Source organism: Camarhynchus parvulus, chromosome Z, assembly GCF_901933205.1.
Source record: "Camarhynchus parvulus chromosome Z, STF_HiC, whole genome shotgun sequence".
Taxonomy (NCBI): domain Eukaryota; kingdom Metazoa; phylum Chordata; class Aves; order Passeriformes; family Thraupidae; genus Camarhynchus; species Camarhynchus parvulus.
The window spans coordinates 47,935,566-47,947,922 of NC_044601.1; the positions used below are offsets into that span (position 1 = coordinate 47,935,566).

The 12,357-nt window shown below is 41.9% G+C and overlaps 1 protein-coding gene across 4 annotated transcripts; it reads right to left on the reverse strand.

Annotated features, from left to right (window-relative positions):
• Positions 1-1,070: 1,070 nt before the first annotated feature.
• Positions 1,071-10,393, reverse strand: MTX3 (metaxin 3). Of its 4 annotated transcripts, none has more exons than XM_030968528.1 (9): positions 10,298-10,393; positions 9,792-9,861; positions 8,266-8,342; positions 7,227-7,319; positions 6,022-6,204; positions 5,807-5,883; positions 4,786-4,943; positions 4,307-4,395; positions 1,071-2,923 (listed from the first exon to the last, which is right to left on the reverse strand). In XM_030968528.1, exons 1-9 carry the CDS (start codon positions 10,376-10,378, stop codon positions 2,813-2,815), a joined length of 939 nt encoding a protein of 312 aa, XP_030824388.1. In that variant the 5' UTR covers positions 10,379-10,393; the 3' UTR covers positions 1,071-2,812. The 4 variants fall into 4 exon arrangements, with proteins under 4 accessions (XP_030824388.1, XP_030824392.1, XP_030824391.1 ...); XM_030968532.1 differs by having other exon boundaries at positions 1,071-2,949; positions 10,298-10,382; XM_030968531.1 differs by lacking the exon at positions 4,307-4,395 and having other exon boundaries at positions 10,298-10,382.
• Between the last annotated feature and the right edge of the window lie 1,964 nt (positions 10,394-12,357).

Consider the following 12,357-nt stretch of genomic DNA (forward strand, 5'->3'; position numbering starts at 1 on the left):
AGCAGCACGGCCCTGGAAACCCAGTGGTATATCCCACACTTGCACATTGTAGGTGTGTGCGCCAGAAGCCAGAAGGGCACATGTGAACCCTAAGTACTTAGAGACTGCAGAGCCGCAGAAGCTACAGCAGCCAGTGCTCTGCACACAAGGCAGGCTGCCAACAGTGGTTCCAAGGCCACACCACTGCTGCCCAGACAGAAGGCTGCCTGACTCCTTGTATTTCAGACCACCCACCAGCTCAACAGTGGAGGAAAAGCCAATCACCGCAGCAGGTTTTCATCTTATGGTAGAGTTAGGCAGCCAGGGCTTCCTTTGCACACAGCAGACACAGCACATATCCGGGACTCAACTGTTAGGTGTCTGCTCTAAGGAGACAAATCACACCTCGATCCCATCTTTCTCCCCTAGCCAGAGAAACAGCTTTCACTATTTCAGATGAAGAGTTACTCAAATTGACCCCACCCTGGAAAGCATTCACCTCCCAGCTTCAGAACTCAGGTATACAAAATACGCCCAAGTAAACTAATGGGCAAGCCTGAGTTACCAGGCCAGGGATGACTCTGCCCACATAAAGGAGTCTGGGTTTGAATTCACCTTGGATAGAAAGTGAAATAAGGAAGTGTATAGTTCTGCAACATCACTGTTTGCCTGGGATGGTGTGCATGACTGCAGGCAATGTTTGCCATGACCTCCAGGCCTGTTGTCCTCTACCATCACGTGAACGAAGTTCCATAAGCATTGGTTTACCAAAATTTCAGATCAGCCCAATCACACAGCTCAAAGCTCACATTTAGTAAGATCAGCAAATATGTGCCTCCTCATTCCCTTTCCCAAAAGCAGTTGTGTTGAAAGAAAGGAATGGTACTGAAGAGGTGTGATAAAAATTTAAAATCTGATCTCATGAATATGCTAAGATGCTTCAATTTCTTGTCCTAGCAGTCAGCAGCATTTTTTGTTGGTTTTTTAAATAGACAAGGTAAACTTTTCTACAAGGAAATAAGAAAAACACTCAAAAAAATTCAATGTATATACCACAAAAAACTCTACCAAAATTCCACTAAAAATGCAGAATTTTAATCTTAGAATAACAATCCTTTTTACAAAGAGATTTTATAGGCTGAGTGTATGCATTCACAAAAGCGACAAACTAAGGCATATGCTCCATAGCCGTGTTTGTAAAAGAAAAGCTCTGGAAAGCTATGTGACATGATCTCACATAAATCTTGTCAAGGTACAGGCAGTATGAATTTTAAACATTTAAATTACTTCTGCATGTAATGGACTGTCAGTTTATACAGTTATGAGCATGAGCTAAATTAATTTCAAATCACTGCAACAAATACTCTAGTAAGACCATGAAACTTAAACAGTATTTTAAAGTGCTCATTAGAAACCCATTTAAATTAAGCAATGTTAAAGATATTACATTCCTTACATATTAAGTCCAAAGGTACAATATGTACACAATCTACCATCTTGTCTTTACAAACAGGAAGTAATTTATCTGTTTATCTCAAACATGACTAGTAGCCAAATTGAAGCTGAGAGACTATCTCGATTTGGCCAGAAAAACAACAAAATATCCTTCCCCCCAGAACAGTCATCCCACACATACTGCTATCAGAATTCTACATCTGAAGCACTGCCACTTTGGCCAATCTCCTTGTCTAATTCTCTTTCCACCTACTCATGAAGCATCTGCCAGTACTTTGCCAGTAAAAAATTACAGCACCTCTCTTGTAACAGAATTGCTTGGGTCTCTAGAACTGGGAAGGCTTCTGTTAAAGACAAAATGTAACTGAACAGAATAAATATGCCCTGCAATATACCACAGTTTGCAAAGAGAAAAGAGCTCTTAGCTAAACAGCCCATCATATAACAAAAATTTTGACAGTTGTTAATTTTTGAATCAACTGTAGTGTTTATTAAAAAATAAGATGAAACTTATTAAAAGGCATTTGTGACACATTTAAAAGCCTACATCAGTTCTCTTATACAGCCCTAACCTGTCCCTTTCAATCCATAGATGCAGTACATTTGCTAGTTAAGTCTTGTCCTCACAGCAACTAATCAAACATTTCCATTCACTACAAGTTTTCTGTGATTTTGACTTAGCAGTTTTGCAGCATGTGGTATTACTCTGTCACAGGTTAAGCCTGTTTCACAGAGGACTAATTCGAGGTACTGTGAAATATTAGCACTGTGCATCATTTTAATCCCCATAGCGCACATGCTCTTCAATAATCCCCTTCGAAGTGCATGACAAATTTTCAAAGATACAAACAACCATAAAACACAAATCCCAAGTTAATTAAAGCACAATAAAAACATTTATGTTCCTGTCAATGATTTCATGTCTCAGCTGCCATGAATGGCAACATTTTGTCTTTTCAGACTTTGCAACTGGACTTTGTCCTTTTCAGACAAAGAGCACACCCACTCAAATACAGTAACATGATTACAGTAAAATCAAAACCCACAAAATAAAATAACAGTGAACATTCCATAAGCAGATTCTTAACTTTAGGTAAACATTTCTGCTAGGCTAAAGGCAAAAATATGCTGTACAAAATCATGTTAACATCTGCAGTAATAAGCTTTGTTTAGCTTAGCTTAGCTTCAGCGTAGTGTGTGGCCAGCCTGACCAATGCAATTTCTTAAAAGAATAAGTAGATAGAAGATTGTAAAGCTGTAGTTCTTCTCTACTTGTACCCATGAGCAGATTCTTCCCTTGCAAAACATTCATGTGAAAAAGGTCTACTGTGGCACTCAGTTGAGTTACAAAATACACGTTTTTGGGCAACAGGAGATGTCAAGGTGATAACCGACTCATTGGACTGCTTTCTTCTCCTCCTGCAGCAAGCTTGAGCGTTGTGAGCTTACGAGGGGGATGCTGAGGACTCTTGCGAAGGTTGTCGTCCATCTGCAGAGAAACAATGAGAGCCGGGTCTGGCAACAGCAGAATATAGATTGTATAATTAGTCTTAGTTGTCAGGGCTGCCATCATTAATACTGGGTTGGTTGGTGTATGTTTACTGTCAGGACCAACAACAACTACTGCTTTCGTTTCTTTCCACTCCCAAATATACATTTGTGTTAGAGCTGCTAATTGTTCCTTACATATGATGCATCAACCCAGGGCACCTGGATGTGCTTTTGCCCAAGTTACCTGGTCAAGATTACTGAAGGAAGCAACACCAATTCCAAGAGGTCAAATATTGTACAATAACCAAATGCTGAGAAGGCAGATCAAGAGTCAAACTGCTAACAACAATGGATGCTTCTGTATATTCAGCAGCATGCAAGAATAAATCTTTTGAAATCAGAAATGTTCTGCAGATGCTGAATGAATTTGTATTAGTTACACATTTTGAAAAGTATGTAATAAAGCACTTGTGATAAGACCTTTTCAAAGACAGGTTAAAATTAATCTCTGAATATAAACAATTTACATTTTCATAAGAAGTCACTCTAATGCCCTATGTGTAATGTGGTCTGAAAAGGTTTAGTTGGTACAGAATAAAAGCACAGGGAGATCTGCAGAGGCTGTCTAGTCTACTCCATTTCTTCAAGTCAGGATCACATTTTCCTCAGTCATGCCTAACAAATGTCTGTGTAACCCATTGTTTAAAACTTCCACAGCCACACTTCAATGACAGAAAAAGCATCAATACCTAATGCTACAAAAGCTGATCATAGTTAATGATCTATTTCATAGTTAAAGATCTATTTCTGATCTTTCTCAGAAGTTAAGCCTTCTACCCTTTCAGTTAGAGCATTCTATCTGCATGAAAAGGCTAATTCTTCAGAAGTATTTTTCAGTTAAGTTGTATAGCTTTTGATAGGTGCTGAGTGACAGCCTTAGAAACAGAGAACATAAGAAAAAATGTTAGATGTAGAACAAGCAGGAGAAGAGTGACTGCTGGGTAGTTACTACGGCATGCAGCTGGGAGCAAGGAAAGCCAGTGATCAATCTTAATTTGCAGGACCATTTCTGAGTTTTGACCAATACATTTTCCTCCTTCTTAGCTGAATGTACACTTGCAGAAAGATACCACTCCTCTCTTGGTGTGCACACCTGCAAGACAATGTTCTTTTGGTTGTATTAAAAATACTTTTTAGTGCAAGGCTTCATTAATTCCTCCTTCCAAATGATGTAATATTCTTCCCGCCTCTCTACACATTCACTAGAAAATAAGTAATTAAAATAAAGTCCACTGTACAGTTGCAATTGCCATGCAAGGATATCTGTGAACAAGTAACCACAAAAAAGCAGTGAAATGAAAGATACTGAAGCAAAAATAACCTTTTCAATCAAGTTGGATTCCTTATTTACAAGCTGTGTGAGTTTCTGCAGATTAGCATCTGCTGTATCCTGTCCAGCTGGAGAATGGCCTGGAGAGTGAAGGCAGAAAGAAGAAGAGTGAAAAAGTATTTACAGAAGCTTTTAAATTCTTAAAAAATAAAGTCACATTGAAGAGAATTCATGCAGTATTTTAAAGCAAAGAAGAATTTAAGTGTAAAAGCCATTCCAGGTGAGAAAATAAGAACTACTAAGCATGAGCTGTAAGATTTTGTCAATGCCGGACAGAATCTAAAACTGAGTATTAACACTTGCTTTTAATTTTGAATCCTTTCTGCCCAGCTTTAGAAGTTTCTTCATTTCTCCACAGATAGGCTAGCATAAACTACATGAAATCTAATCTGCCTTGGTTCACAAGTGCAATCCTGGAGTACTAATCCATGGGTACAGATGACAAAAAGGAGAAAAGAAACACAACTTACCTGAGACAGTTAACCTGAAATAGCAAGTTAAAATATCATCACAAAATCGGCACAGATTGGGAAGCTGTTTCAAATGCTCTTGCAAATGTACCCTCGGGAAGCACACTTTATAAATTGGTGCAAGGAAACCAAACACGAAGGCATCCAAGGTGGTAGGCCTAAAAGAGTGACACGGGAAAACACTGAAGTGACTTGAGAGAAGACCTTTATGACTTTTACAACCTAGTTTTCCGTGTATGTCAAATACCACTCAGGACAGAATACAGTCAGTCCTTCTGTCATTCCACCTTTGCCTATCAACCTGCTAAATGCTTTTTACCAACTATCTACTCCTTTCAGCATCTCTTAACTAGAGACATGCTGACAAGCTGAAACAGTAATGTCAGCATCACAACACAGTCATACTATCCCATACATTGATAAGCAAGCCCCTCTAAAACACCTTTCTGGCACCATAAAATTTGTGCGGGGTACCAAAGGACCAGTGCATCCTCCCTCATGGAGGATCAACTGCTAAACTTCAATTGCTTAAGAAGAGATCATGCTTTTCAGGACCTGCTGGCTCTGTGTTGCTAGCCCTATCTGCTTCCTGCTCTGCACACATACCACAGGAAGAGTGCTCCTGGACCTATGCCCTCCTCCCTTGAAGGCAGTAATAGTACCTCAGCCTAAAGCATTTTTTCTTACATACAAAGCCAGGAGGTGACATTCAGTGGCTAGAAAAGGGTTCTCCAGTGCACCTCACATTTTCTTAGCAGCTGTGGGAAGCATTTCCCTCTCTGTGGAACAAAGTAGGATAAGAGAGACCCCACATTGACTCAGTCTGACAATCTCATTTTTGCCCTGTTTGCTCATTCAGTTTTATCTGAAAAGCAGACTGTGAGACATAAAACTACTGGGAAGCACTTTTAACATTCTGGCAGGTTAAAAACAAAAGAGAAAGTTCAAGTATTCATAGAGTGGTGTGGTACCTTTTTCATTACTCATTTACCAAAATAGTTTTTAAAAAAATCACACTCACGTATCTCCAAAGAAAAACTGAGATGTTCCCAATCTCTTCGACAGGAGATTCAGGCACTCCTTGGCATCTCTGTATATCTGATGAGACACAAGAGCCCTAGTAGTAGCCAGGCTGGTATGCACAGCACCATTCATCATTTGACAGTGTGCTAAATTGTTTAAGTTCTTGTCTTTGACAGAACCAAATTACAGATTTCCTTACTGCACAACCCATACCTGTGCTTCCACTTCAGTGAGACTGTATAGTGGAGGGCCTCCCTTGGTCAGCAAGATCCTGTTCAACGCTTCCCTGGACATCTTTCCAGGCAGATACAAACTCAGTGGGAAGGCAATCCTTGAGGCAAACCATGGCTTTGTCACACTGCAGTAATTTTCAGCCTCAATCCAGAAAGTGTGCAGCTGTATCAACACGAGGAAAAATGTAACTGAAATTCGAATTACATGAGTAGACATCTCATGACACCTGATATGCAAGACCTCTATCAGAAAAGCAGAAGAACCAGGAATTATGGTAATTTAAGGCTATCAAGCTCTTCACTAATCCTCTGAGTGCAGAAGTACACGAGTAAGGAAATAATTACCTTCCAAATAAAGAAAGACACCAAAGATATTACAGAGATCTATATGCATCTGCATAAAATTACATACGCACTACGTACATACAGATACGTACACACACACACACAGAGTATATTGAAAATATATTCCAAAGGAGTTGCATACAGAGACATAAAGCAACAGGTTTGAACTTCCCGGAATTTTGTTTTGAAATTTTATATAAATTTTAAAATACAAGATACTACGAAATTAAGAATTTGAAACCAAGGTCAGCTGAAAAGGCTAGCTCATGATACCATCTGGTCAGAGTAATTTTCACTGTACAAACTGAAGCCAAAGTCATTCAAGAGAATCAGTATCTGTGAGTCTTACAGCTCTAATGTAATTACACTGAAATGGTGAGGGCAAATGGCCATGTATTTATACACTGTATTCAGAACTGAAAAATTAAACTATTTATGAGCATTTTAATTCATTAGAAATTTTAACTCAGCAGTTCAAAAGGCTTTCAATTGTGTGTCTCACAACAGAAACATCTTAATTAAAAGTTTTTCAGGAAATCAAATGAACCAAAAAATGGCCACAATAAGGTGTTTTCAGGATACTGTTCCCCAAACACCAACAGAAAAAAAAATACCCAAGTAGGTGTCCTTTTAAATGTCTTCCATAAATCTACTGTTACTACTTGACACTCCACAATCACACACTTATTTCCTTTTCAAAAGTTGGTAGGCAGTAATTCCAAAAAACAGACTAACAAAACAACTATGTTCCAGCCAGTGCTGTGGCTCTCACATTGGGCACCTCTGACAGTATTCAATTCCAAGTATTCGGACCATTACAAAGTATTTATTAATATTTACCAGAGCAGGAAGCAATTTCTCTTCAAGCAGTGCAATATATGCCAGTGTATCAGCTCCTTGTTTTGCAGACAAATCATAATCAGCATTGTATTTCTATGAATTAAAGAAAAATAGACTTACTACGGACTTTCAAAAAACATCATCACTGGAAAGTTACTTCAAACTTAACACCTATGAAGGCCGTAAATATATATACAATTTTTGGAACAGAAAGCATGCACTCAACAGAATTTTCCTCTCGCTTTTCCACCTTCCCATTTCTAGAGCTTTGGGCCCTCCTATTTCCAAAATAATTCTTGTGTCTCCCTTCTATTGGTTTCCAAGCAAATGTTCAGCGATACAGAGGCAATTTTTCAATACTGAGGGATGTAGCAAACCTCTGGTAAATCTCCACTGTTATTTTTCAAGAAGCATCTGACACTTCAGATGGAGTAAGCATTAAAAAAAAAAAACATGCATTCCCATATTTTGCTTTTATATTTGCTCCCTTATATTGTTACCATCCAATTAAGAAATTGGATGGTAACAATATAAGGGAGCAAATATACAGCAAAATTAACACAGTTACTGACTGAATTTTTAATTCTAATAGTGGATTCTTTTAAGATACAATATAAAGATTGAAAAATTGGGGGGGGGAGAGAGTGAGTAGATTTGCTTCATTAATTTATAAACAAAGGGCCAGTGCTGACACCTGAACATCTGAAAAGAAAGCATACAATTTTTATACATTAATATAAACAAGGGTTTTCCCCCCTCAGCATTATGGAGCAGTAAAAAACTGCTCAATTAGGGACAGTTTGTTGTCCTTTGCAATTAATTTTTTTTCATTCTTATTTTTAAATCTTTCACAATGATAAAACTTTTAAACAGCAAATTCTTGTCCACCATTTTGCAATTCTCATGCTTGTATGAGAAAAAGAGAAGCACTGTGTGTGAACTAAACTCCAGGTTTTTGGAAGCCTGTATCAGCGTACACAGGAGACATGCAAGAGTCACTGCAAGTCAAGGAAAACAAATCTTTTTGAAAGACACCTACCTGCTTTCTTAAAAAGTTTAGTATTTTTGCTGGCTGAGAAATAACAATGTCTTCTGATACCAGGACTGGCAGACCTCCTAGAAGGCATAAATAATACAGTCAATCTGTATGGATGACTTCTAACTAGAAAGCAATCAGTCATGGTATGTACTTTCCTTTTCTCAATAGCATGATCTCATTTTCCTAACATGTAAACATAAACTTAAAATTTTACACAGCAGGAGAGTTCCACCAAGACCACAAATACTAATAAAAAACATTAAAAAGGGCAACATCAAATCAGACTGAAGCCAATGTTTTTTGCTATCTATCCAATACTTTGAAAACCAGGCTACTTGTCTGGATTTCAGATGTTCATCTTAAGACAGAAATTCCAGCTCAGTCCAACTGCCCTCTCAATTCATTCACCTCTGAGCCTCTTTTCAATTTTTCCTCTGTCCTTTCCCTCCGAATCTCTTTTAACCATCTTTTTTTTCTCTAGCCTTGCTAGAAACAATGCCCAAGCTACCACTGCATAACCACGAATTACTAAAAAAACTGAGTACTTCCCTTTTGCCAGAAGTTGACTGATCAGCTTTTAGTCATAAGATTGCAGGATCAAAGCCTATAGAGCGCAAAGCCTCTGTAACAGGGCCTACCTTACAGCACATTCACAACAGAACTGCCAGAATGAGCCAAAAGGGACAGTGCTAAATACTATTAAATTATCAATCATCACCAGCAATTACTATTTAAACTGCTTTCTTAACTGATTTTATATATTTTCCTTATGAAGACAGCCCCCAAATTCCTACAAATCCACCCAGCTAGTTCCTAGTATTTTCTCCTAACAGGAAACAACAGACTGAAAAGCAAGAACCAAAGGCTCAACTTCTGCAGGAACACTGTACTGCCTGAACCGATAATGTGGGTAAGTCTAGTGATGTTAACCCTGCAGTGATTTTACCTCTCTTAAATACAACAAGACAATAACTGCTAAGCAAACAAATACGCAATGCATAGAAGCATCCAAAACAAAGACGTCCTCTCTGACGTCCTCTCAGTCAAACCCTCTAATTCAACACAACACCAAACATCCCAGCTAGTGTAAGCTGTATACTTGCTGAGGCTCACATTCTACTTCCACCTGTACCAACTAATTAAGCTACAGGTAATTAAACAGCTCTTCCATACACATGTCTAATTACTACCTTCATAAATATGCAAAGTGCAAAAAGCTTACAAATTTGCTTTCACTACACCATCAACTCAGACTGCCTGAATGAAACAGTTATGTACTTGGCATTACTGCTTTGTTAACTGTCTGTTGCCTCACCCATACACATTTTAACAAACTGTCCTCTGGAGCACTTTTATTTCTGACTTCCATTAATTCGTTCTCTCAAATTCATCACACTTGATCCTGTGAAGTCATTCAATGGGGGCAGACTGCACTCATGAACACAAACCCAATGCAAACACAGAAACTGGAACCTACATTTATAACACGGCTGTGATTAGAGCAATAAAGGCTACAAAGACGGTACCTTTTGGAGTTCTCCAGGACTTATTTATAGTATTCACTGTCAGGGGAGCACCAGAAAATTTGGCGTAAGCCTGCAATAAAGATTGGAGGGCAGGGAAGAAAACCTGTCACAATGTGTAAGAAAAGCGTAAAACAAGGCTTCAGAAGTTGTGTTAAACACCTTCGTGCACTGAGGACCAACCACCAGCAGGTGCGCGACGGGTTTCGGCTGGGCTTCATTGCCCTGAGGAGGCTCCAGGGAATGCTGGGCAGAGGCCCCGCTGTCCCGGGGAAGGGCGGCAGCGCCGCCGGGAAGGGCTCGGCGCCCCCGGGAATGGCGGCAGCGTTGCTCGCGTCTCCCGCGGGGAACGAGCCAGGCGCGCACCGCGGGCCCAACATCCCGCCTCCCACCCCCGGCCTCTCCCGAGGCAAGAAGGAGCCCCGCGGACGTCCGTGCGAGCGGCGGGCAAGCCCCGGGGCGCGAGCGCTCCCTCCCTCCCGGGCCGGACGATGGCCGCCGCCCGTTACCATGACGGTGAGAGACTCCGGGTGCAGGGACGGCAGCCCCCAGTCTCCTCCCCAGCAGCTCAGCTCCATGGGAGCCGCCATCTTGTCCGCCGCGCCGGCCGGGCAGCGCGGCGCTGGTCTTCCCGCATGGCGGAGCCCGAGCGCCCGCGGCCGCGCACGGGGCCCGCGGAGGGCTGCGAGCGCCGCCCGGAGGGACGCGGCCGCACGGGCTCCTGCCCCCGGGAACCTCCGCCGCCCGGGCTCCTGCCCCCGGGAACCTCCGCCGCCCGGGCTCCTGCCCCCGGGAACCTCCGCCGCCCGGGCTCCTGCCCCCGGGAACCTCCGCCGCCCGGGCTCCTGCCCCTGGGAACAGCCGCCGCACGGGCTCCTGCTCCTGGGATCTGCCTTCCGCCCTCGGGCCGGCGAGTCACCGAATCAACTGGGTTGGAGAAGGCCTCTGAGTTGATGACGACCAACTTGTGGCCGAACACCGTGTCAGCCAGACCATGGCAGCAAGTGGCACATCTGGGTTTTCCTTGAACACCTCTAGGGATGGTGACTCCACCACCTCCCTGGGCAGCCCATTCTAGTGTCTAATCACCCCTTCTGTGAGGAAATTCTTCCTAATGTCCAGCCCAAAGCTCCCCTGGTACAGTAACTTAAGACTATGTCCTCATAGTACCCACGTCCCTTCCCAGGACAACCCTTCCCTGGAGGAAAGGAGGTAATGAAAAAAGCGGTAAATGTCTTCCCCGGGGCGCCTCCTTTTCACCAGGCTAAACTCAGCTCTTTCAGCCCCTCCCCACAGGACTTGAGCTCCAGAGCCTTTCACAGCTCTCTACCGCTTCTCTGGACTTGCTCCGGCACCTCAATGTCCTTGAATTGAGAACTATGTCCTCTTGTCCCGTCACTGGCCAAAGTCGTTTCAGGTTGTACCCAGGTGGGGGTCAGTCTCTTGGGGAAGGACATGGGTGGCCAGTACCTGCGTTCCTGTGGGGAAATGCTGCAGCCGTAGTCCTCTTGAAATGCTTTTGGTACTGTCTGGCTGAGCCCTCACCCTCCAACCCTGACACTGCACACAGAGTTGTGACTTTTCATAGGAGCAAAAGAAAAGATTGTGATTCTCAATCAACTGTGATGAGCAGCCATCAGCAGTTTGGCACTAGAAACAAGGAGCTCTGATCGTATTTTGCCAGTTTTGACCAGGTTATAATGATAACCATTCAGTGTTATTTTAACTACAGAGCTTTAGAGGCATCAAGTTGTCAGCTGTTTATCCAGAGCTGTGCAGACGTGCCCCAGCACGTCTAAATGCTAAGTCAAGTTTCCATCCTTCCCACAAAATGAAAAAATGCCACACGCTGACTAAAAAAAAAACCCTGCACTGACCACCCTTATTTAGGTTTTCTATGCATAAGGAGAGTAAGGAAAAAGCTTCATTTTTCCTTTCACCTTCCCAGATCCACAATTTCAGATTCACTTGAAATTTGTCGAAGAAAGTGTGACGAAAGTTTATGCCACAGATCTGAGATCATTCTGTTCCATTTAAAAGGAACATGGGAGAAAAAATATGTACCCACTTTTTCCCTCATAAAACTATACCACTGGCAATATTAACAGAAGCAATTTTTTAAATTGCTCTGTTACATTTTTCCTTCTAAAGACTTATTTAAGATATATATTTTAAGGATATTTTTAATGTCTTTTCCTCCCTACAGGAACCAGCTAACTTCCCAGTCTGTCCAAGTACTTTGCTTTGGTCCTTTCACCATGTGAACTGAGATGCAAAGCTCTGAAAGGGAATTGTGGATGCTAGCAGCTGTGATCCCAAAGATCTGTTTCTATAAGAAGTATTTTACTAAGGGCTCATTACTTGTATCAGCCCTTTTTAGTATCTTTGTGGATTTTGGTGACATGGACAAGGGGATCAAGTGCACTCTCAGGCAGTTCACAGGTAACACCAAGCTGAGTAGGAGTGCTGATCTGCTGGAGGGCAGGGAGGCTCTGCAGAGGGATCTGGACTGGCTGGATCATGGGCTGAGGGCAATGGTGTGAGGTTCAACAAGGCCCAGTGCTGGGTC

What these genes read in the sequence shown, in the direction of transcription:
- MTX3 (XM_030968532.1), bottom strand. Translation starts at nt 10,378, where the DNA reads ATGGCGGCTCCCATGGAGCTGAGCTGCTGGGGAGGAGACTGGGGGCTG. An exon ending in TCACTGAAGTGGAAGCACAG is followed by an intron (nt 5,884 to 6,021) that starts GTATGGGTTGTG and finishes GTGTCTCATCAG; the next exon opens with ATATACAGAGATGCCAAGGA. An exon ending in TTTCAGGTTAACTGTCTCAG is followed by an intron (nt 4,396 to 4,785) that starts GTAAGTTGTGTT and finishes TTCACTCTCCAG; the next exon opens with GCCATTCTCCAGCTGGACAG.